This window comes from Pleurodeles waltl, chromosome 2_2, assembly GCF_031143425.1.
Source record: "Pleurodeles waltl isolate 20211129_DDA chromosome 2_2, aPleWal1.hap1.20221129, whole genome shotgun sequence".
In the NCBI taxonomy this organism is placed as follows: Eukaryota; Metazoa; Chordata; class Amphibia; order Caudata; family Salamandridae; genus Pleurodeles; species Pleurodeles waltl.
This window is the reverse complement of record NC_090439.1, coordinates 6,694,146-6,719,192: the sequence shown is the minus strand read 5'-3', so window position 1 is coordinate 6,719,192 and position 25,047 is coordinate 6,694,146. Positions and strand designations below refer to the sequence as shown.

Here is a 25,047-nt window from a genome sequence, read left to right as displayed (position 1 = left end):
TTACTCTGTCACAAACGTGATGGATATCCCGTTTGCCCTATTACAAGTTCTATTATATCGTTTGGAACTTGTAAAACAGAGGGCGTGATCTCCTTCATGTTTGTGACGGAGTATACCATCCACCAAGATGGTAATCCTGCCCAGTGACTCTTGTGGTTGTCACCTACTACAACCTGGTGGAATACATAGGGAATCACCTGCTCTGAGGACACGAGAGTAGTCATACGGGCTCCTGTGTCTTTCAGAGCCTCGACCTGCTGCCCATTAATGGTGACTCACTGCCTATATTTCTTAGTACTGCTAGATATATGGGCCTTTGGCACCATCTCTCTGTCACCCAGGGACACTAGGGTAACCTCCGCACTCTCCCCATACTAATTGGGCAACCTCCTCCTTAAGCTCTACACTGACCATCTCTGGTGTTTGCCCACCAGTGGGGGGCTTCTGCCTTTTTTGGGCAGTGGGTGTCCCCCTCGATGTGCCCATACCTGTAGAAACTGAGGACTTTTTCTCAGGAAAGCCACTCTCCTTCTAGTCAGGCTGGGACTGGGAATCCTTTCCCTAAGAACTGTTTTGGGGACCTTTTGAGAACTACCTGTTTTTTAATGTTGTCTCCACCCTCCGTCTTTTGTTGGGGACCCTGTTCACCCATTTGGTGATCCTTCCAGATACCTTGTTGTGGACACTGGTGCTGAGCCACAGTCTGCTTTTTTGTCAAGCTCACTGTAGACAGCAAATTTAGAATTAACAAGGTGTTGGCGCAGCTCTGTAAAACAATGACTGAACATGTGCTCTATGGGAATACGATTGTACAGCTCATCCTAATCACTCATATTGTTGTCCTTCACCCAATCATCCAGTGTCATATTGGAGTAATCCATGAAATCCACTTACTGCTGACTTGACAGGTTCTGGCTGTCCCTAAACTATAAACTGTACTTTTTATGGATAAGGCCATTCTTTCTGACAAGGGTTTCATTTCATGTGTTGGTATTTCACGCTGTCACCCTTCCCTAGGGCTTGCAGTGAATCCCTCTCATTAGGTATATGCCCCCTAGAGGCTGGCTTCCTAATCCTCTTCTGGGATCCTATGCATTTCTAGAGCTACTTCATAACCCTCAAACCACTTGGTGATGCCATCTCTCATAACAAAGTCAGGCACCAGATCTCTGGTGATGTGGACCCTCCTGTCTCCAGCAGGCACTGGGTCATAACTGCCACTATTGCTGCTGGACTCAGGCCTTTAGGTCCAGTTCTTTAAGACTCACTTCATGTACGAGCATGTTTTCTCTTTCCTTCAAGACTGTCTCAGCTTTCTTTTCCTCCAGGGCTAATCTCCTTTCTTTGATAGGCAATTTGGCCAGCTACAGATTGAGCTGCCCCTCAGCCCTCTTGTCCTCCTTTTGGCAGGGGACCTTGCTCTTGTAGGTAGGCTCTCCTCCTCCTCCTGTTGCCACTCTGGGCCAGCGGTCATGCCATCCCCTTCCTCATCCTCCACATTTACCTCCTCCTCCTCAGGGTCACTGCCCTCCCACTCTCTGTTTGTAGCCTGCATCCTGTGGACCTCCTCATAGGCTCTGAAGGCTATTTGAAAGTCCACTTTTGAGGCTCCCTTCTCCAAGATTAGACCCCTCTCCTTGTACAGCTTCCTCAATGCTGCACTCTTGAGGTTGTCAATGATTCTAAGCTTCAACTCCATCTTCTCAAGCATGTCTGACAGTGGAGCAAATGAGTCAAGAATTTAATTTGGAAAAAGGAAAAAACAATAGCCAATCAAGCAGAATTTAAAATGGGTCAAATTTGTTGATAGATTATTTGTATGGGATTTTGTCCACTGAACAACAATGTAAGAAATTGGGTTATTGGTTTAGTGGGGTGGAAGACCGAGTCATTCAACAACCACAACCACAAAAGTCACTATATTAATCTGTGCTTAACCCTCTAGTAGCTTGCCACAATGCATTCAGGCTTAACTTAGAGGCAAAATGTAAAGTATTTGTGCAGCACATAAACAGTAAAAAAGTGAAAAGACAACACATGAAAAATCCAAAACCAATTTAGAAAAAATTGAGTATATATTAGTAAATAAGGTTATGCCAGAACGACAAAAATCCAATCAGTAGAACCAAAGATATTTCATTTGAAAGTTTTAAGAGGAAATGACACCTAAAAGCACAAAGTGTCACTTTCGATCATCTGGTCATGCTAGACTGGGAAAAAGTCACAAGTCTGGGTTGCACGCAATGGAGTGTGGGTTTGATACAGGAACCAGGTTAGTTCATCAGAAAATTTACTTTCTGGTGTGAAGAGGTCTGTTCTTGTTGGAGGGGGTTGCAGTGAGGTAGATGAGTGCAGCAGACAATCGCTGTACAGTTAAGAGCCAATTGGGCTTCGTGGATGGGTGTTGCTGTAGCTTCACTTAGGCAAATGTTGCAAGCTGTCATTGCTTTAGCATGAAATGCGGGCCTCATGCTGTCGATCGTCGGTGGAAGTAGCTGTTGGAATGAAGAGCAGGTCTCCCTGAAACGTTGCATTGACAATCGTCATGACAGTAAAGTGCTGGCACGAACAGGTGCAGCCGCGAGGAGCCCAGACTTCAAGAGTTTCACCTTTTCTTGAGGAGGAGACCACTCTGGTGCCAGTTAAAGACCCAGGACCTGGGGAGGCACCTCTTCAGGGTCAGGGACTCACTTCAGCAGAGGTTAGCAACATTCATGCAGGTGCAGCTACAGGTTCAGGCAGGTCCAGTTACAACAGGTCAGCTGGGCAGTTCAAGGGAGGTATCTGAATCTTTTTGGGTCCCTTTAGCTCAAAGAGGTCAGGCAACCCTTGGAGTCACTTTGGTTAGCCTGTGATGAAGGCAAACAGGTCCAGGCTTCCTTATTAGACAGCAAGGCAGTCCTTCAAACAGCAGGGCAGACCTTCTTCTGTGATTTCCTCAAGTCCAGGAGTTTTCTGACGAGTGGCCCTGGGAGTCCAATATTTATACCTGGTTCCAGCCTTTGTGTGGGATGACTCCCTTTCTTATCACCACACCTAGTCCTGGAATGTTATTCCCCTTCCCCTGTCTAGGCTCCAAACTGTTTAGGGGTTGACAAAAGGAATGGCAGGCCTGGTGTCAAATTCCTTTGTGTGTGTAGGAGGCAAAGCCATTTGAAATGTAAGTAGGGCTGAGTATTGCCCCTCCACAGTAATTTTGCCAGGATGGCACTTCCTATACATACCTAATCCGCCTTTATGTGACTGTCTGGAAGTAATGTACAAACCCAAACAGCAGAGTCATTCACAGTCATGTGACCCAGGCAGAAGGTGAAAATGTCTGGGACAAGAAAATGCCAACTTCCTAAAAGAGGCATTTTAAGAATTGTGACTTAAAATCTAACTTTATCAAATAAGAAGATTTTAAATTACAGTGTATTTGAGTCTAGATGAGATACCTTTATATACTCCCAATCCATAGTTAGCACTTCAACTGTTACAAGGTAACCCAGTGTTAGTCAATGGGACAGATAGGCCTTACAACAGTGATAAAAAGACTTTAGGAGCTTTTCAGTGTCATGTGAACAGATGACATAGAAATAGGACCTATTACCAGAAGAGGAAGTGCGGTTAACATTGTTTGCGTTAAGGTGGATATTTAAATAGAAGAGGGTGAGTACAGACTGGTTGGATACTTGGAAGCGTACTTGCGTCGAAACTGAGAAGTGTACTTGCGGATTCACACCAACAAGGAAGGTAAGCAACTTGGGAGAATTAGCAGGCTAATTATCTTCTGGCGCGGTACTGGTGCTGGCAATACGAGCGGTACGATATTTTGGAGAGTGACAAAATAATAATATGTAGTACAAGTAAGAAACCGTGGAGGAAGTTATATGTGGATGGTCATATACATTAGGGTAATGAAAGAAATGAAGGGTACAATTAGGCAGTTGGGGTGGGGAAAGGTAAAAGAGGGACTGATATTAATAATATAGTGAGCAATATTAGCGGTTGTAATTGCGGTGACTTTGGGCAGAATATGGAACAATATGATGAGATTGGGGAATTTAATAACGCGGGTACTGATTAACAAAATGATATTGATAATTGCGATTTCGGAAAACCAGATGGTGAAAGGAATCTATGTGATATGAAAACAAGTATATTTACATGAAGAAGAAAGGTGTACATTTGAGTTACTAGTGGCTACCTCTCGGATGGATTACAGGTTGGATTACAGGTATCTCATGAGTATTAGTTCTACAATACACTTTATTGAGATGCAAGATTTGACTATTTAGTGGAGTCTCACAGGTGTGTGCATGTACACGGGGAGAACATGTTTTATTAATGGTTTAAATTGATGCAAGAAAAGTGCAATTATGTACTAGCATGGAAATAAATATATTCAGTTGGATGACCACTTAATTCACTGGGAGGATAAGGAAACTGTTGTATAATATGTATCGATTTCCACAAGGTTCACAGAGGTGTATCAATAGGCACTAGGGTATCAGAATATATTATATTATGTAATATCTTATATGTAATTGCAGCCCTGATGAAGTCTAAGGGAGATTTCCCAGATGGAACACGTTTTGGCAAGAATGGTTGGTGATAATAGCAGAGCCTAATTGGAAGCTATGCTGTGAAGAGGAGAACACCATGCAATAAAATTGGAGATGGACTATTAATTGACATTTGTGGGACGTGTGCCTTCATTTATAGAGTACAATGCACACTGCCCTATGAGCTTTTAGGGCCTACCTTAGGGGTGACATATGTATTAAAGAGGAAGGTTTAGGCCTGGTAAAAGGTTTATTTTGCCAAGTCGAAATGGCAGTTTACAGCTGCACTACATGCTGCAGGGGCAGAGACATGTTTTAAAAGGCCACTTTAGGGGAAGGCACAATGAGTGGTACAGGTCCACTCGTAGCATTGCATTTACAGGGCCTAGGTAGATGTAGTACCATTTACTAGGGACTTACAAGTAAGTAAAATGTGCCAACAAGGTAGAGACCATTTATGCCATGTTTGAAGGAAAAAGCACATGCACATTAGTACTGGCTAACAATGGTAAAGTGCTTAGAGTCCTAAAGCCAACAAATACAAATTCAGTAAAATAGGAGGGTTGAAGGCAAAAGATGCTGAGAGAATACCACGCCAAGGACGTTAGGTCTAACAGTAACTTCGGCCAATAGCTACTTGCCACATTTAGTGTCAATTTTCGGGATGAGAGTGTCTTTGTTGCTACATTCTGCTTTCACTTTCCCATTGAAAAAGTAAGTTAATTAATTTGTGCCCAGTCAAACCAATAGTTGTGGCCATGTATATGTGGGACTCCTCTGTTGTATCCGGCGTGACTCTTGGTGATTTGAATGACTGCTTGACATACAAAGAATTCAGGGTCTCATTTACAAAGCCCTAGTGGCACACTGTGCCACCAGAGCATCAGTTGTTTTGATGCTTCAGTGGCACAGTGTGCCAGCCCATATTTAAAGGCCATGCAACCACCTTGAAAGGCTTTTCATGGCCTTGTAAATATGGACCCCTTGTACGCATAGCACTGCGTAAAAGGGGCTTTCTATGTCAGGTGATTATCCTGGGACACCAGCACAGGCTCCCCAGCAATCATGGAGCTGATTTCATGCTAAACATAGCATGAAAACAGCATCAGGATTGGTCTGAGCAGCTGCTCAGACACAGCCGGGCTGGAGAAAACTAAGTACGCATGTGTGTTTGGCCGGCCAAAGGCCAGCCAAACACACATCCGCACTTAGGTGCATTCACTTCACATCCCCTCTCCCACCTTCCATGGCCCAGCCCTGCCCTTTTCTGTACTGCTGACTGAGCCAGCAGATGAATAATGAAACAATAGTGGAACTATTGTTTCATTTTTTATCTCCTGGTTCACGGCCAGCGGGGCGACACACCTTTGCCATAGCAAAGGAGCCGCCCCTGCAGATTCCTACTCCACCACTGGGGTGGCGTAAAAATGATGCAACAAGGAGAAATATCTTTATTTCTCCCTGTTTTTTCTTCTTTCGATGTGTGCTGCATTCTGTAGCACACAAACAAAGAGGAAAACACCTCTTATGATTGTTTTTGTGCAGGAAGGTGTCCCTTCCTGCAGAAAAACAATAATTTCCCACAACGCAGGCACCCTTGCACCATTGTGCAGGGGTGCCTACGCTGGCAGTAGGCAGCAATTTGTGCACCAGCGAAGGGGAAAGGACAGAAATGCACCATATCTTATAGATACAGCGCATTTCTGCCCTTTCCCCATGGCACAGGGCGGCACAGCCGCCCTGCACCACAGATCTTGTAAATGAGGCCCTGAGTTTCTGTGGGTCAATCAAGAAACAGATAGCGTCAGCAGTTGACACATTTTTGCCTTTTAAAAATTACTCATTGGCTGTAGCTCCTTATCATGCGTTACCTCTGGGACACTCTCTCAAAGAGAATAAAGATCATCAACATCCACCTAAAATTCAGAAAAACAATAAAGACCTCACTCTTTCTAAAGGTATGATTCAGTAACACTGCACATAGCATAATGCTTTGCTTAGTATTTCCAGCCTGCAAAACATGCCTCTCAAACACCTTTTGCAGACTGCCTCATTTTTAATACACTGCTTCAGGGCACTCCTTCAAGGCTAAAGGACATCTCTGGGCCTCAAGCACAACATTAAAACACACCCCTCACATGACACCTTAACTGAAACTTTCACCCAACCATAAGCAACAGAGTAGCTAACTACTTGTGTATCTGTAAACTGTTGCAAAGGGGAGGAAAAATGCTAAGAAATAATGCAGTACAATATTATCAGTGTTGTGAAGTTAATACACTCTTTTAGCAAAATCATATTAACACGCTAGCAAATCAAATACAGAGATAACAAAGACTGAACAATAAAGTTTAGCAATTTCTACCTTTGTGACTTGTCGGAATTTTGCCACACCAGTGTTGTTTTTGTGTTCCTCCAGGTCAAATTCTATGTTTTCATAGAGCTTCTTCTCTTCTTCAGTGAGGGGAGCCACGTTGTCATAGATACCAGGGATCAGAATGCGGCCTGAAGAGTCCATCAACTTTCCTTGAATAGCAAACAAGATATCGTCAGTGGTCTGGCGGGAGTAATTGTACCATGCACAGAATAAGAGATTATTATAGGAAACAATGATAGAAATAACAAAACATTAGGATCCATGAATTGGCGGTGGTGCTGGATGGGCACACTAATTATTAGGTGAGGTGGTCATGCACTCGACATATTATGTTTTCATGTATACTTTCAAGATTTCAAACTGCTAGAGAGTGCTGCCATTTGGGGACAAAGATATGCATTTCTAATTACTTCTAAAACAAGCATTGGCTATGCCAATAGGTCTCGGATTTGTGAGAGTTAGAGCTACTGGTGTTGGAAATTACAATGTCTTTTATTTATGTTTTTGGTTTGGAGTGCGGTGGATGTTTGTTTTGTGTGGTGGAATTACGCGTTTTGTTTTGGAATTACTAGTTATGGAGTTGTGTATGGTTCATTTGTGTAATGGTATTATGTGGATAGATGGGGTGAGATCTTCAGAGAATAGATAGGAAGACAGATAGTGATAGTCTGTGTATGAATTGGTGAATGTACGATGGAGCAGTAGAACGTGTGTGTGAAACAGTGAAAAAAGGGTAGTGTGTGCAACAGACGTATAAAGTAATAGTGTTTGTGTGAGTGCAACTGTAAGAAGGAGTATACTGTGTGTTTTAATGATGTTAAGTTGGAAAATTCATAGGAATGAAAGTGTATTTGAATTTTTGATTTTAATTTTTTGAGAGAGGTGGTAACAGTGTGTGACAGTGTGTGACAGTGTGAGAGAGTGTGAGAGAGTGTGAGAGAGGGAGACTGTTTGGTTTTGTTAATTAAACTGTATTAACTTATAAAGTTAGTGTCGTTGTGGGCAACTTTTTCCTACTTGTTTTCAATAATGATTGAAAGGAAAAGTAAGAAATGGTTTGTATGTTGTTGAGAGTGAGACAGTAAGCGATACATTTTTAGTGTAAGAGAGTGTTAAATGAGAAAGGAGATACATATTTGCGTAAAAGTAATTATTGCAGACAGTACAGATGGGGAGGGCTGATTCTGGGAGTGGAGGGAAAGAAGAGGAGGGTCCTGCATGAGGAGGAGGGGAGAGGGAGGTTATTCTGCAAGGAGCAGTGTGGGGGTCCTGCAGGATGGAGAGTGTCGCTGGGGCAGTGGGTGAAGAGAGGTGCAACCTCAAAGAGCGGGGTGGGGAGGCAGCTGCCACTGTGGGAGACATGGCTGCGATGGTAAGCAGAGACCATGACTTGCGCAAATCAGAGACTCTCCATGAGAAATCTGTCAAAATTCCAACCACAGCTCTAACAATGGAATCACCACTTGTACTTAACTGAGTAATTTTTGCCTGCCAACTATTAAAAGGGCACGGAAACCAATTGTAATATGCAGCTTCCCATGGAACAATGAAACATATTTATTATACTAAGATTTCTCTTAAAACAACAAAACTACAGGCCTGCCGGTAATGGTAATTCTTACGCATGTGCCATTTACTCAGGAAAGGAGTTCCCATTTATCAAGCTGATACATTGGTCCATGGTAAGCAGTACGGTTACCCGCATCGCCCTTTTAGTTAGCTGTCAGCAAACCATACTAAAACAAACACGAAGGGAGCTTGTCTGTTCACAGCTGCAGCTAAAGTACTGACGGATTCTGCACCAAGCTTCTATGTTTCCCAGAAGGAATTATTCCAATGTTCCTAAACAGTGGGCAGAAGTAACTAACTATATCCCAAACTATTAGCCCTGCACAAAATAATTATTTTAACATCACAAACTGAACATCAATATTATTTAGTTTTAGTAAATATTATATTTGCTTTGGCATTAAAACTTGCTTACCTAATTAATAAGTAAAGTGACTGATTTAGTCTCTAGAGTATCAGCCCTTTGTTTTTAGCACACGTTCACAGTGAGTGTTATTGGTTGCTGTACAATACGTCTAGCTGCCTTGCACTTTTAGTTGTCTGCAGCTAAAATGTATTCAAATAAATACAAATGTTGGTTAGATGCTTGTGGAGGTCAAAGAACATTTACAATGGCAACCATATGAAGTTAACAAACGTCAAGACGATCCGCAATCTTGCTTTTTACCGTTTCCCAGTGAAATTACATTAATTAGTGGACCATGTGCCAAAGCAGACCACCACCCAGACAAACCCTCTGATTGTTCCTCTTGTGTCAGGAGGGGGCCGGTTCCATCCTGAAACACCCACTCTGAATGCCACAGAGGTGCCAACCAACAATTCACTTTAACCCCTTCGCTGCCAGGCCTTTTCCCCCTCCTGTGCCAGGCCTTTTTTTGCCTATTTGGGGCAGTTCGCGCTTAGGCCCTCATAACTTTTTGTCCACATAAGCTAACCAAGCCAAATTTGCGTCCTTTTTTTCCAACATCCTAGGGATTCTAGAGGTTCCCAGACTATGTGTATTCCCCTGAAGGAGGCCAAGAAATTAGCCAAAATACAGTGACAATTTAGTTTTTTTTTTTTTTAAATTAAAAAGTGGCTGCAGAAGAAGGCTTGTGGTTTTTCCCCTGAGAATGGCATCAACAAAGGGTTTGCGGTGCTAAACTCACCAGCTTCCCAGTTTTCAGGAACAGGCAGACTTGAATCAGAAAACCCAATTTTTCAACACAAATTTGGCATTTTACTGGGACATACCCCATTTTTACAATTTTTTGTGCTTTCAGCCTCCTTTCAGTCAGTGACAGAAATGGGCATGAAACCAATGCTGGATCCCAGAAACCTAAACATTTCTTAAAATAGACAACATTTTGAATTCAGCAAGGGGTCATTTGTGTAGATCCTACAAGGGTTTCCTACAGAAAATAACAACTGAAAAAGAAAAATATTGAAATTGAGGTGAAAAATACATAAATTTTTCTCCACGTTTTACTCTGTAACTTTTTTCTGCAATGTCAGATTATCGAAAGCAATATAACATTATGTCTGCTGGACTCCTCTGGTTGCGGGGATATATAGGGCTTGTAGGTTCATCAAGAACCCTAGGTACCCAGAGCCAATAAATGAGCTGCACCCTGCAGTGTGTTTTCATTCTATACCGGGTATACAGCAATTCATTTGCTGAAATATAAAGAGTAAAAAATAGCTATCAAGAAAACCTTTGTATTTCCGAAAAGGGCACAAGATGAGGTGTTGAGGAGCAGTGGTTATTTGCACATCTCTGAATTCCGGGGTGACTATACTAGCATGTGAATTACAAGGCATTTCTCAAATAGATGTCTTTTTTACACACTCTCCTATATTCGGAAGGAAAAAATTTAGAGAAAGACAAGGGGCAATAACACTTGTTTTGCTAATCTATGTTCCCCCAAGTCTCCCGATAAAAATGATACCTCACTTGTGTGGGTAGGCCTAGTGCCTGCGACAGGAAACGCCCCAAAACGCAACGTGGACACATCCCATTTTTTTAAAGGAAAACAGAGGTGCCTACCTGTAGATTTTGGCCTCTAGCTCAGCCGGCACCTAGGGAAACCTACCAAACCTGTGCATCTCTGAAAACTAGAGACCTAGGGGAATCCAAGATGGGGTGACTTGTGGGGCTCTGACCAGGTTCTGTTACCCAGAATCCTTTGCAAACCTCAAAATTTGGCTAAAAAAACACATGTTCCTCACATTTCTGTGACAGAAAGTTCTGGAATCTGGGAGGAGGCACAAATTTCCTTCCACCCAGCGTTCCCCAAAGTCTCCCGATAAAAATGATACCTCACTTGTGTGGGTAGGCCTAGCGCCCGCGACAGGAAATGCCCCAAAGCACAACGTGGACACATCCCATTTGTTGACAGAAAACAGAGCTGTCTTTTGCAAAGTGCCTACCTGTAGATTTTGGTCTCTAGCTCAGCCGGCACTTAAGGAAACCTACCAAACCTGTGCATTTCTGAAAACTAGAGACCTGGGGGAATCCAAGATGGGGTGACTTGTGGGGCTCTGACCAGGTTTTGTTACCCAGAATCCTTTGCAAACCTCACAATTTGGCTAAAAAAACACATTTTCCTAACATTTTGGTGACAGAAAGTTCTGGAATCAGAGATTAGCCACAAATTTCCTTCCACCCAGCGTTCCCCTAAGTCTCTCGATAAAAATGGTACCTCACTTCTGTGGGTAGGCCTAGCGCCCACAAAAGGAAATGGCCCAAAACACAACGTGGACACAACATATTTTTTCACAGAAAACAGAGGTGTTTTTTGCAAAGTGACTACCTGTGGATTTTGGCCTCTAGCTCAGCCGGCCCCAGGGGGGGGGCATAAATGCCCTAAAATAAATTTGACCACCCACCCCCCCAAACCTCCCCTGCCCGGGAGCGACCCTTGCCTACGGGGTCGCTCCCCCTGCGTGACATTGGCGCCAAAAAAAAAATCCCTGGTGCCTAGTGGTTTCTGCCCCCTTGGGGGCAGATTGACCTAAAATCGGACAATCTGCCCCCAAGGGGGCAGAAATGGTCTAAATACAATTTGCCCCCCAGGGCAGCGACCTTTGCCTGATGGGTCGCTACCAATCTCTAAAAAAACAAACAAACAAAAAAAAAAACACCCAAAAGAATTTGCCCTGGCGCCTAGAGGTTTCTGCCCCCAGTGGGGGCAGAAATGGCCTAAAATAAATTTGCCCCTCCAACCCCCACCCACCCCCGGGAGTGACCCTTGCCTACAGGGTGGCTCCCCCTGTGTGACATTGGCGCCAAAAAACATATCCCCTGTGCCTAGTGGTTTCTGCCCCCTTGGGGGCAGATTGACCTAAAATCGGCCAATCTGCCCCCAGGGGGGGCAGAAAAGGCCTTCCCGAAAAAATCCCCCCCCTGGAAGCGACCCTTGCCCAAGGGGTCACTCCCTTTTGTCACTTTCTTAAAAAAAAAAAAAAAATCCCTGGTGTCTAGTGGGGTTTCAAAAGCCGGATTGCAAGCAATCCGGCTTTTGAAACCCTGGGACAGACTTCAAAGGGAAGGAAATACATTTCCTTCCCTTTGAAGCCCCTCCGGGCCTCCCCCAGTGATTGAAAGCAGAGCTTCCAGCGCGATGGGGGAGGCCCCTGTGACAGTTCAACGCTCGCGCGCTGACGTCACAGGGGGGTTTGGGGGGGTCGGGGGTGGAAGGGGAAGGTCTTCCCCTTCCATCCCCGCCTTGGGGGGGGAGGGGGGTGCACAGGGTGGGGCGCGCTAGCGCTCCCCCAAGTTCCCGTGCTTTGGACGAGGTGACCTCGTCCAAGGCACACGGGAACTGTAGCCTTGGACGAGGTCATCTCGTCCAAGGCACAGAAGGGGTTAAAGTAAGGTGAGAGTAAATCCCAACACAGCTTCTTGCCACGTAAACCTAAGGCTGAGCGTTAAAAATACAAAGAGCTAGAACGGCTGGGTCAAAGGTAAATAATTTCCAAATAGGGAACCGTGTTTTTTAAAAAAACTGAAAAATTTAATTATCAAATTCCAAAATATAATGGGCTAGAGTCTATCTTATGGGCAACAATGTTTTCTGGAGGACTAGTGGGGTTGGCGCTTAGTAAGTTCCGCTGTATATGTAAAAAATGAAACAGGAATAATGGGCCCTAAATTAACAGAGTTCCAGCCTTTTAGACACCAAAGGTAGTATCTACTCCTTTTGATAACCCAACGTGCAACAAAATGTATATACTAAAATGTGAACCATTTATTAAAAGGAAGAGACACCACGTTCCTACCCCTGAAAGGCAGGAAGGGCTGAGACACTGTCAGTAAACCACAAGTCACTGCTGAAAAAACCTTCAAAACCTGCTGCCTTCCTTTTAAAGCACAAAGGAGAATTAGCAATTGATCTGTTGCAGACAGTGCACAGTCAGGGGCTGAGAGTTAAAGGTCCAGTGGAACTGCCTTTGTAATACATGATTTTTGCACCGAGATATTTGTTAAAAGTTCTTTTAAAGCTCCTATTTGTCATTAGTTTTCCCAAAAGGAATTGGTGGGGTTTCTGTCCCCAAGCAGTTCTGTATAATTCATATCCAGTTGTTGACAAACGGTGTCTCTCTGGAAAGTGACTCCATGTGCTGCAAACTTGCTAATGGTGTCTTTCAGCGCGGACTACACCCCCCACACCACTCTGTTAAATTCTGTGTTTGCTCCCATTTAGTAGGGGCAGGATGACATTTTATTGGCGGAAAACAAAACAGAAAGGTGTTAGTCAAATTACGGATTTATCTTTGAAACACCGCTGCTTTTAATGACATGCATTTATTTACATGTGTTGCAGGCAAATTGTTCTGTTATAATAACAAATCAACTTGAGATACAATATAATTAAGGAGGGACAAAAAAATGTTTTTAACAAACATGAAGACTATAATTACTCATATATCAGCATCTGGAGCAAACATTCCCCGATTGGCAATCTAGCAATTTATCAAAGTTTTGGCCTCAGTAAAATGAAAAATACTAAGAACTGACTACACCTGCTGTGGAATGCTTCCCTGTTCACAGTCTGCCTTTGGCATCCATGGTGGAATATAGACTGAACAAAGGAGTCACACATCCTGTTGCGTTTATATTTTCCATATGCTCAGGAAGAAAAGACTGCAAGTCCCAGAGTTCCCCGCAGTAGCAGCTGATGGCTGTGGTAGTGAGACAGCACATGGTTTTCATATAAAGGGTAGTGTTCTGAGTGTGGGAATGCACAGCTTTTCCTTGTCGAGATCTGCTGGCTGTGATTGCACTGTTTGCTTCCATAGAACAGCAGCTGTGCTCGGTGTCAGAAAAGGAGCGGGTAGAAACTGCAGCAAAGGACTGTGGCGCTGTGAGGTGGGCTCAGAGAATCTAGTCTCTCTCTGTCTCATAGTGCCTGTAAGTGCCAAATAAGTTTATTTGTTCTGCAGACTTGACACACGTAAAAAAGAACTCAACACAAACTATGAATAAAGCCATCTATCTAAATGTAGGCAGAATCCTACTAAAGTTCTGAAGGCAAGACCACAGACCAAAGCACTGGTAAAAATGGAGTGTGTTTTTTTTCTCAACTATGAGCTAGCTTCAGAAACCAGCTGCATAGTCGAGGCTGCTCTGCCCCTGTAACTCTCTTGGCACTGAGTCAAAAGCTGATAAGCTTTGGGCGACACAGGTCAATTGCAGTTCTGGAAGAAGAATAGCTGCCATGATCGCCTTTGATTGAGAGCGCCTCGCAAAAAGGGGGAAGAAAGAGAGCATAGAAAAAATACAAATAAGATAGGGACATGATTTATGGCCGTCGGCTGAGCGTGTTTGGAAAGCCAAAAAAGAAGCATTTGATCTGCAATGGTTCTCGCGTTCGCTCGAGTTAGAGCCATTAGCATTTTCTTCCCAAACAAACTGAAAATAAAAATTAAAGCAGGTGACATAAGCGGACAGTTCAAAGCGCCACCATGAGCTCGTAGAGACAGACAAAAGGAACAAGCATTTGCAATGCAAGAGCAGAAAATGTGTGAGCGAGAGTAAGGAATGGAATAAACAAAGTCACACATGACTGCAGATTAAAATAAATAATAGACTACAGCCCTGTAAACAGAAACAGCCTGGAGCCACTGTAACATCCAGCGCTCTGGTAAAATACTATTAGCCTAAGAAAAAAGTCATCCCTGAGCACATGCTACATAGGCAAAAGTGGAAGGGTACAAGTACTAGGGCCATGCTCCAGGGGAGTGTACAACTGTGGGACAAAGAGCAATGATTGACCACTAGCAAGCAAGGATTTTTTAAGGACACTGAAACAAACCAGTGAAAAAGCAGAGACCCCACAAGGAAGTATAGAAGTATATACTAAAGTGTATTCAAGAGGTCTCGAATGCTCGACCTCAAAATGCAACTGAGTCATCATATTTGCAGATGGAGGTAATGTTTATTGTTTAATGACTTTGTATGAGAATTGGGGAAATCATACACCTCTTGTAACTTCGAAGATGCCTAGGCAGTGCCTGGTAACAAAAATGCAATAAGAAGTTAAGGACATGAATAATGATTCAAGACCTCTTGTATCAGGAGAGAAAGCCACATACGCACAGAGCCTTGGATCCGTCAGAAGCAGTCCTCTTGCAGAGCTGAGTACAATGGGTAGTTGAAGCAGAAGCAGTTGGAGAATATGGTCAAGTTATAGTGTCTAACTCAGTTGTTTCTCCTCCTATTCTAGCAATCCTGTTGACAATCAATTAGCACCATGAACTACAGATGCAGATGTTTTCTTCCCTCAGGTGATAGTTATCCCAGCCCCAGTAAACGGATCCATATACAGAGGCAAAGGTAGAAGAAAAACTCGGTTGAGCGTTAATCCACTACAGGCTAGAGAACTGGGAGAGTCGCTACCAGCTGCCACAGAAAGCAGTCCCTATGGGCCGGAGGCCCTGCATGGGCAATGCTGCAGCAGCAGGACCGGGACCTCAGAAAGCATATATTGCTGATCCAGACCAATCTAGAATTCCTAATTGACAGGCTGGAGGAGGATGTGGAGCAAGCCAATGGCTGGTGAAGGGTCTCTTTCCTAATTAGTTTTATTTTTGGTTGCATTTTTCTTCCTGCCTAGAACTTTTGTAGGGTTGTGGATTACATTTTATTTCCATTTAAATGTTGTTTATATAGTAATTATGTATTTACAATGGTTACTACTTATATAGTGCAAACTTAGCTACAACTCAACAGAGTACTTTTTCAGTCGTGTGTGTACAGAAAAAGAGCACAGGGTACGGTGTTCAAAAGACAAGAAAGATTAAGGCACTCATTATGAGGCTGGCGGTCAAGAGACCGCTAGGCTCGCGGTGACCGTCGGACCGCCTCATTCCAGGCGTTCTGACTGCCACATTACGACCCTCTCGGTCGGACAGCCAGGGGACCGCCGTCACCGTCAAGAACATGATTCCTGATGGACTGACGACAGTCTGAGGTGTTGTCAGCCACAGCAGTGCTGCACTCGGAGCTGCCTTGCTGATTACAACTCAACTTTCCACCAGCCTTTTCATGACGGGGACCCTGCCATGAAAAAGCTGGTGGAAAGCCAGTGCAGGGGGCCCCTGAACTGCCCATGGCATGGGCAGTGCTGGGGCTCCCCTGCCCAGCACCCTCGAAATGAGCACTGTTTGCTTTGCAGACAGTGAGCATTCTGAGGGTGCTGGTGTGCTAAGGTATTGGCCTTGGCTCCCTCAAGGGAGCCGAGGCCAATACCATAGCACTGTACTCGCCGGTTAGCCAGCGGGAACATTGTAAGACGACAGGGGGTAGGAAGGGACAACACCGCTGACATGACGGCAGTGTCCTCCTGGCGAGTTTGGTGGTTGGCTTGTCCGAACAACAAACCCATAATGAGGCCCTAAGATGTACAGGAATGCTGGAAGGGTCTAAAGGGTACAGAGGGGAAAGGATGAGGAGCTTTAATTAGTAGATTAAGGCAGGAATGTTTGGCATTGTGCAAGGGCTTGGAATCTACATAGGGCCAAAAGGCAGGTGAATTATGAATGAGAAAGTCAGAGGTCGCCTGGTAGGGAGATTGCAAAATAACATGCTATTATTTGAAGAACTTCAGTTCCTTCAAAAACTGGAGAGGGAACAGAACTTTCTGGAACTGGTCAAGGCTGCAACTCCAGATCCTCTGCATAGCTGTAGAAGGCCTTGAGGATTTTTGCAGTTTTCATCTTGTGATGTTGCTGTTTCAGGTGTTGCAAAGGTCACTGGGGCGCTCCCTCTTAATTAACTAGTGTGGGTGGTGCTTCCGTGTACTGCTTTGAGGAGGATGCAAATGTGAATAGGCAGCATATATAGTTCTTTCATCGTGGAGTCTATCCTGTTGAATCTTTTAATGAACCATTCTAAAGCACTGAAAATGCTTTTAGGGACAACTGGTGAAACAGGAGGCGAGGGTATTAGGCACAAGGCACTGCATCTTTTGAGATTATCTGGATCTACGACACGAGTGTGCCCTGGCCACTCTTTTCTTGTTATATAGGCAACCACCAACTCCTCAGTGTGTGGCCCTCTGACACTTGTGGTGGCAGGTGTTTTGGCTAGCCTGGCACCCATTACTTTGTTGCTCACTTATGACTATTTTCTGATCATACATCCATTTGATTTGTTGCTGATGAGCGAGCACCTACTGGCATTTACCACCTCCTTCGCTTGACTCATCTTTGGAGATGTGACAGGATTACTGAGTGGACAGTAGTTCAGAAGATTTATTGTGGGAAAAAAGCCTTCAGTTTGTGAAGCGAAAAGATTTGAAACTAGTCATGTTTGTCTTTATTGCAATATATGTTCTGAAGTTGAGTGTCAATGTAAAAGTTCAAGGATGTGGTGTTAATGAGCCAAAGTCTAAAGCCAGTGGGATTTATTACAGAGATTAATCTTTGCAATTGTTCCTGCATGTTGTTACTGTTGATGGGCATGAACTCTACCAACAATCTTTGAGCTTAAAGCATGCTCTTGATTGTGGCAGGACAATTCTTTATTCACACTCAATGTTGTCTGCATTGTGATGAATGTCGACCTTCATTGTTGATGGCATAAGCAAACTCCTCTTCAAAGCAATTAGCGGCATAGGGCCTACCTTCCTTCAGAAGTCCTTTTCTCCATAGCTCAATTTAGAGCGCTTCATTCTGTTCAGCTAAGTTTCTGAAAGCACCTAAGTTCTAGAAGATTCACACTGTCCAAATGATTCACTGACTTGCTCCTTGGCTATCGCTGGTTCTTACAGCCCAAGGAGAACATGGGCATTTGATAATGCTACATAAATAATAAATACATAGCAGAGAAGTAATCAGATCCTTCCTCTTACTGTTAGCTTGGGCAATATGCACCAACAAGCACTGGCAAAGTCAATCAGTCTTACATTTAAAAATGAGTGGTGAGCTATTGGATTTGCCATTGCTGGTTTAACCTTGGTAGAGGCAAAGCTTTTTATCAATGCTACTCAGCATCTGGTTAGCAGGGTGGTAGGAGAGAAACATGGAGACTGCAGAGGGTCTGGGTGGTTGGACTGGAAGTGTGAGTAGGAAGCAGCCCACAGAGGAGGGAGCAAGAAAATACAAGCAATTCCCTGAATATACGCTAAGGAAGATTATATGAATATTTGTCATCCAGTCAGATCAAGATCAAAAAGAAGATCTCCTCCAGAGGTAGGACAAACAAAGACTAGGGAGCAAAACAATCAAATTAGAAGCAGGAAAATGAAACAGACTAGAAAATTATCCAATTGAGAGCAAGGGGTTGACCCAAAGCAAACTTTACGTATATATGTTTTAGTATATTGCAAATAATAGGTCTTCAACAACAGACAGGCAAAATTGTCTGTAGGCACCACATAAAACTAACCAAAACTGTTATTATCTGAAGAGGCCCTGAGCGCGCTCACATCAAAAATCTATAGCACCCACAGCAGTAAAATGCAAAAATTCTGAGGGAAAATCTGGGGGCAGGACCAGTCCCCCTAGATCATAACATACACAGTAAAAAACAGCAAATATGTGATGATCAGATTTGGGGGCCAGCTTCTGGCTCCACACACTTACAAATTCACTACACATAGCAAAATCTATGGCATTCCAAGGTCTTCCATGCCCTCCCAGATCCATAGCACTTATGCTTCTAGAGTCCAAACCAACAACCAACGGGCATGGACCAGAAGAATAATGTAGTATTGACAGTGCAGTCTGTCAGTGCTTGTTCTAGTCTATGAGGTTTTTAGACAAAATATTGAGTTAGAAATATTGAGTTGCAGAAATATCTGACAAATAATATCATGATGCAGAATTATCATTGTCAAAAATTTCGATTTTTTAAGTAAGTATTATCGCTTTCATTAATATTGTTGTAGTTAATTTAGTTCTCTATAATATAGTTGTAAATATTATCGTTTTCTAACTATCTGTATGTGTTTTAGTTTGTTTTTTAATGGTGTTATTATTCTTGTATATTTGTTTATAATATTTTTAAAAAATAGTTTGTAATTGTAAGTGATTTCTACTTTTTAATATAATTTTAAATAGTAATTTACAGTGTTATAATGGGGTGCTACGTTTGTAGGGGTATAGGCTGGGAAGTCAATTAAGTATAAGTAATTAAAAATTATAACTCATTTACTATTAATTATTTACCTGAATATTAATTATGTAAATTGTGTAATAGTTACATATTTCAAAGTTGTATACTACGTGCAGGATGCTTGGCTTGCAGGGGTAAAGGATAGGGCGTTGCTTGAGCAATATTTAATCAATAATTATTAATTTATTGTTATTGGATTTATAGGTTAATAATTATGTTAACTGTGTAATAAGTGTGTTTTTTAAGTTATATATTATGTGTGGCTGCTGGGCTTGTAGGGGTATAGTGTGTGAAGTTAATGAATATTTAATTAATAATTAATTAATAATTAATTTTTTGATTATTAATTATGCAATTTGTATGATAAGTAATTTTTTTAATTTATATATTAGGTGCGGGCTGCTGGGTTTGTAAGTGAATAGGGTAGGAATCTAATTAGGTAATACCTATTTTATAATTAATTATTAATTTATCAATTTTTAATTGGTTCCTATTTATGTAAATTGACTAATAAATATATGTTCTTCAACATACATTAGGAGTTGGCTGCTGGGTTTGTAGGGATATAGAGTATTATGTATATTAAGTAATAATTATTTATTTAATTAATCAGGTATTTATTATTAATTATTTAATTGATTATTCATTATGTGAATTTTGTATTAGTTACATATTTGAAGTTATATATTAGGTGTGGGCTGCTGGGTTTGTAGGGGTATAGGATAGGAATTTAATTAAATCATATTTAATTAATAATGTATTATTAATTGATTTATTAATTATATAACTTGTCTAATAAGTATGTTTATTAAGTTATGTATTAGGTGTGGGCTGCTGGGTTTGGAGGTGTATAGGGTGGAAAGTACATTAAGAACTAATTAGTTAACAATTATTTTTTTAATTTATTAATATTCATTTTATTGTTTTTGGTTATGTTATTTCTGCTACATATATTTATTTTAGTTATAATTTAAGTATAGGATGTTATATAAAATTGATAATTGTTATATTGTGTAATAATTATGTGTTTATATATATTTTTTGTTTGGTTAGTTAATAATATTCATGTTACTAGTTTTTTTCTGTAACTATATAGGGTTTTTCATATATGTTATGTGCTCGAAGTGACGTTCTTTCCTTACTGTTCCTTACAGACTGGAGTTGGAATAGTTAATTTTACCCCTCCAAAGTCCAACGCTTTCACTACTGTTGCACAGACTGGAGTGGGAATAGTAAATTTAACCCCTCGGAAGTCCCTTGCTTTTCGTACTGTTGCACAGACTTAGTGGTAATAGTAAATTTAACCCTCTGAAGTCCGACACCTTCTCTACTGTTGCACAGACTGAAGTGACAACAATAAATTTTACTTCTCCAAAGTTCAATGCTTTACCTACCTTTGCACAGACTGGAGTGGGAATTGCAAATCTTACCTCTCTGAAGCCCAATGTTTTCTCCACGGTTGCACAGACTGGAGTGAGAATAGTATATGTATTATTCCGAGACTTCAATAGTCTTGCAAATATTGTTTAAATATATTTTAACATTTGTTTGTTTATTTAATTTGATATTACATATATATAGAAATGTGTTTTTAATTTTTAAAATATTTTTAGTAGAAGTTTATTTTTGGATTTTATACTTTTGTTATATTTATTTAATTCTGTGATTTTTTAAAAGTTTTGCAGTTGTTTTGTTAAAATGTTTTATGTATTTATTGATGAAGGCTGTTGTTATTTTGTGGAGTAAACCAACTTGCTATGGTGCTATGGAATACTTTGTGTGAACAGCTTTTCTGTTTTACTCAACACATATTCATATATATATCTGTATGTATGTATATATATATATATAATATATATATATATGTATTGCTCCACAGCTCTTATTTAATAAATAAGATATTGTCAGTTCAGTTCAGCAGCGGTTAGGCAAAACATTCATTAATATGCTGAGGAACTAACTCCGCATTTCAACATAAGTCGTGATCATGTCATATGATGCCGAAACGCGTAGTTGGTTCCTCAGCATAATAAACACTGTTCCACCTAACCCCTGCCGGAGTGCCAATATCTTATTTATGGAATAAGAGTTGTGGAGTGAAGTAACATGCGCGGGTGGGTGCGTTTGCGAGCCCCTCTGACATTTGGAAGAATGCTGATACTGCAAATTGGATTGAACATTGGAACATATATACATATATATATATACATATATATGCTTGTTGTATTAGTAAATTATAAAAAAGTTAATATAAATTACAATGCATATTTTTAATAATAGTTCTATAATATAAATATGTATATATAAAGATACACACACATATATGTATTTGTTTATATAAGCAAATATTTATAAATAGTTTTAAATATTATTTAAAACTATTTATATTACATATTGTTATTGTTATAGTTTGAAATATTTCATATTTACTATTTCTAACTATATACATGTTAAAAAACTATATGTTTGTATATTTTTAATGATAGTAGTATGAAACAATATTTTTCTGATATTTTTGTACTTATCATTGTAAGTATAGGGAGGCAATATTTTTGACATCGATATTATTGACTCAATATTTCTGTAACTCGATATTCCTGGTTCTGATATTCTATCAGAGATCCGTCTATGATACGTCCAGGAAAAAAGAGTATTTGTTATAATTAAAGTTTGCAGACAGTGTTTTGAAAAAGGAATGTCAACAAAAATGGATGTGTGGCCAAGATGGCAGCTGGGACGGGTGCTCAGATTTGAGCTCCGACAACCACCTCAGTGCACAGCATCATCCACGGCTCCTGAGCCCCCACAGTACCAGTCAGCACTGTGAGAACACCCTCCCCCCCGGCTTCTGAAGACCTGCTGAGCTGAACCACTGCGACAGAGGACTGGAGTGAGAGCGGCCATGTGAGACTAGCACCCCGCATGCCTCCATTGCCTGCTGCGGACCTCGTCCATGCTCCGGGGGGACCAGAGACCTCAGAGATGCCTGTGATCCTTCCCTGCCCATCTAAGGGACATCAAGGCAGCTATGGGTTCAGCGGAAGTTTAACAGCAACCCGCAGCCATTCTGCTTGCATTGAAGGCCTGGGATCCATCTTGTCCGTCACGGGCTGGGTACTGGGCTCTGCCAGTGTGGCCATCCAGAGAAGTGGATTGCTGATCTCTGACCACCTTCCAGTTACTGTTGTGCAATGTGCAGCCTCCCTGGATAGCTGCAGTAAAGTGAAGTGATTGCCTAGGGAAGAGGGCACAGTCTACTGGAGCCTGCTCCCATCAAGCTGTGATGTTAGTGCTACTCCTTACCACCCAAGACCAGCCCATGCCTGTATGCCTGGATTGGCACAGTATAAGGGGCTAAGGAGGCCAGCCATCACAGACCAGACCTTTGTGCTGTACTCAGGTGGGGACATGTATCCCCCTCTCCTTCACCTCAGTGGATTTTGGCTAGTGATCACACAGTGTAACTGAAAGCCTTGCAGTCACAAGAGCCTGCTGTGAAGACCAGGTGGTTAGGGGGCGGCGATGCTAGCCTTTATTAAGTACACCAGTGCAATACACTATGGTGAAAACCAAATAGGGTAATCCTTCACTCCTTGCTGGAGTTGCGGACCCCTTCAGGGTCCATTCCAAAATGAGGAGTCTACAATACTACAGTGGTGGAGATGTTGTGGGACCATGCCGTAAGTTCTGTGAGATACTTGCAGCTATCCCAGACATTAAATCTACCTTAGAGCCCAAACTGGATGCTCTCACAGTCGATGTGAGCCTCACATGTGCTGACCACAAGAAGTTAAAGGAGAGGGTGGATGAGATGCAGTCCACCGTGGCTGCACTCGGACATTCAGTAAAAGACTAGCAATCCCACATCAAGGCCCTCCAGGAGGAAGTACACCAACTGAGACGAGACGATGCCAAAGGCTGCTGCAACCTTAATAATATTTGTATAGTTGGTCTCCCTGAACGAGCTGAAGGTCCTATCACTGAGCTCTTTTTGAAGGACTGGTTGGTTCTGGATGTTCCTGGGAGGCAAGCAATCCACCTTCTTCTCAGTTGAAAAGGCACATAGTGTGCTGGCCTGCCCTCCTCCCCCAGGAGCACCACTTAGAATAGTGGTTGCCTGCTTGTTTAATTATTGAGACAGAGATCAATTCTTTCAGGTGACCTGGGAAAGGGACTCTGGTAAGTAGAAATCACCAAGTTCACCATCTATTCATACTACACATCTGAGGTTCCGAGGAGGAAAGAGTCATTCTACAGGGTAAAGCAATGACTCAGTTGCTAGAACATTTATTATGCACTACAGCTCCTTGCTAAATTAAAGATTATACACCAGGACACCACCAAGTTCTTCGCCTCCCCAGACAATGCATGGAACTGGTTGGAGAGTATGGTGGAGGCAGCACTGGCGGATAGAAGAGATGACTCTGGAGGATGGACAGCCACATGTGTAGGCGATGCAGTAGGAAAAGAACAAAAAATTACCTACCCAGGGCACAGGTGGCCAGGGAACGGCCAATGACAGTGGCAGAGGTGGAGCAGCACACTGGTCCACCTCCATGGTCTCCAGGGCAGTTCTCCACTGATGTTTCTTCAGAACACGATTCTGAATATTTGGCCACAGACTTAGCTTTGGCAGACTTGGTTCTTCCAGGGGGTCCACAGCTGACCCTGATGATGGCAGATGGGGTAATGTAACCTACATGATAGTTGTTCTACTTCCTCTAAGGCAGCGGGGGAGAGGAGAGACCCAAAAGTCACTGCAGTACACTTAAGTTTAAGTATGCCGTACAGGTATTGGGTGGTGGGAGGACTACTACCTATCCCACTGTGGTGGACTTCAATGGACAGTGACCCCTCCCTTCCCCTCAGATTGGAGGGAACCTCAGACTGACGCAATACAGTGTACATGGGCAAAAACCTGCTGGTGTGTTGACCTGGGGATGGGAGTTGTTTTTGGAGTTTGTTTGTTGGATGCAAATATTTTATTACATTACATTTCTACAATGTTGGTGTTAGTTTTTGCACATGTAAGTGGGATGCTCTTGAGAGGAGGGGGGATGCATGGAAACACACCAGACACAATACACCATATGGGAGACCCTATATTTTCACCAGATCCTTTTATAACATATTGACGTGGAACATCAGAGGAAAGATAAATTATAACAAAAGTTACAAGGTCCGCTCATATCTGAATAGCCGTCAAATGCACATTGCCTGCCTGCAGGAAAAACACCTTTCTGGTTAGGAAGTGGCTAAAGTCAGTAAAAGATAGAGAGGCATAGTAGTGGGCACCATCTATTAAAGGTACACTGGGGAGCACTCATAAAGGTTGCTCTAGGGGTCCCCTATACAATTCACACCACTGTTATAGACCCATAAGGTAGATGTGTTGTGTTGGAGGGTCTACTGATGGTCTCCCTTTCTTGTTGATTGTGCTGTAAGCACCTAACTCAAAACAAGCCATATTGATAGATTTGACCCTCCCTTCTCACAAAAGCTCAGACTCCCGCATCTGGGAAGGGTACTCCACCACAATACCTGACACAGACCTGGATCCATTCCTCCTGTGTCCGGTGCCTCCCCCATATTGAAGAAGAAATGCTTGTAACAATAGGTATCACATTTGCAGGTGACTGACATCTGGTGCCTACTATATCCGAATGCGAGGCAATATTCCCATTACTCAGTAATACATGACCTACACATGCAGATCGACCTTTTCTACTGTGGCCAAGAATTCGTTAGGAGGATTGAGACAGCTGAATATATTGCATATATGCTATATGACCACAATTCTTTTAATGTATCCCTCCTCTAGGGTAGCCTCTGTGCAGCAATCCTCGCATGAGGCCACCCCAGAGAGGCGCTTGGGACGCTGCCTTCAGAGCCATGGTGGGAGGAGCAGTGGACCAATACTTCTTCGGTAATGCGGTTACGGCATCAGACATCCT

At 42.4% G+C, this 25,047-nt stretch overlaps 1 protein-coding gene across 3 annotated transcripts in view; it reads right to left on the bottom strand.

Moving 5' to 3' along the window:
- Positions 1-25,047, bottom strand: part of CNDP1 (carnosine dipeptidase 1) — a 409,207-nt gene that overhangs the window by 35,277 nt on the left and 348,883 nt on the right. For all 3 annotated transcript variants that reach the window (XM_069219416.1, XM_069219418.1, XM_069219417.1), the window contains exon 8: positions 6,913-7,073. In XM_069219416.1, coding sequence (XP_069075517.1) covers positions 6,913-7,073 — 161 coding nt within the window. The remainder of the gene's footprint in view (positions 1-6,912; positions 7,074-25,047) is intronic.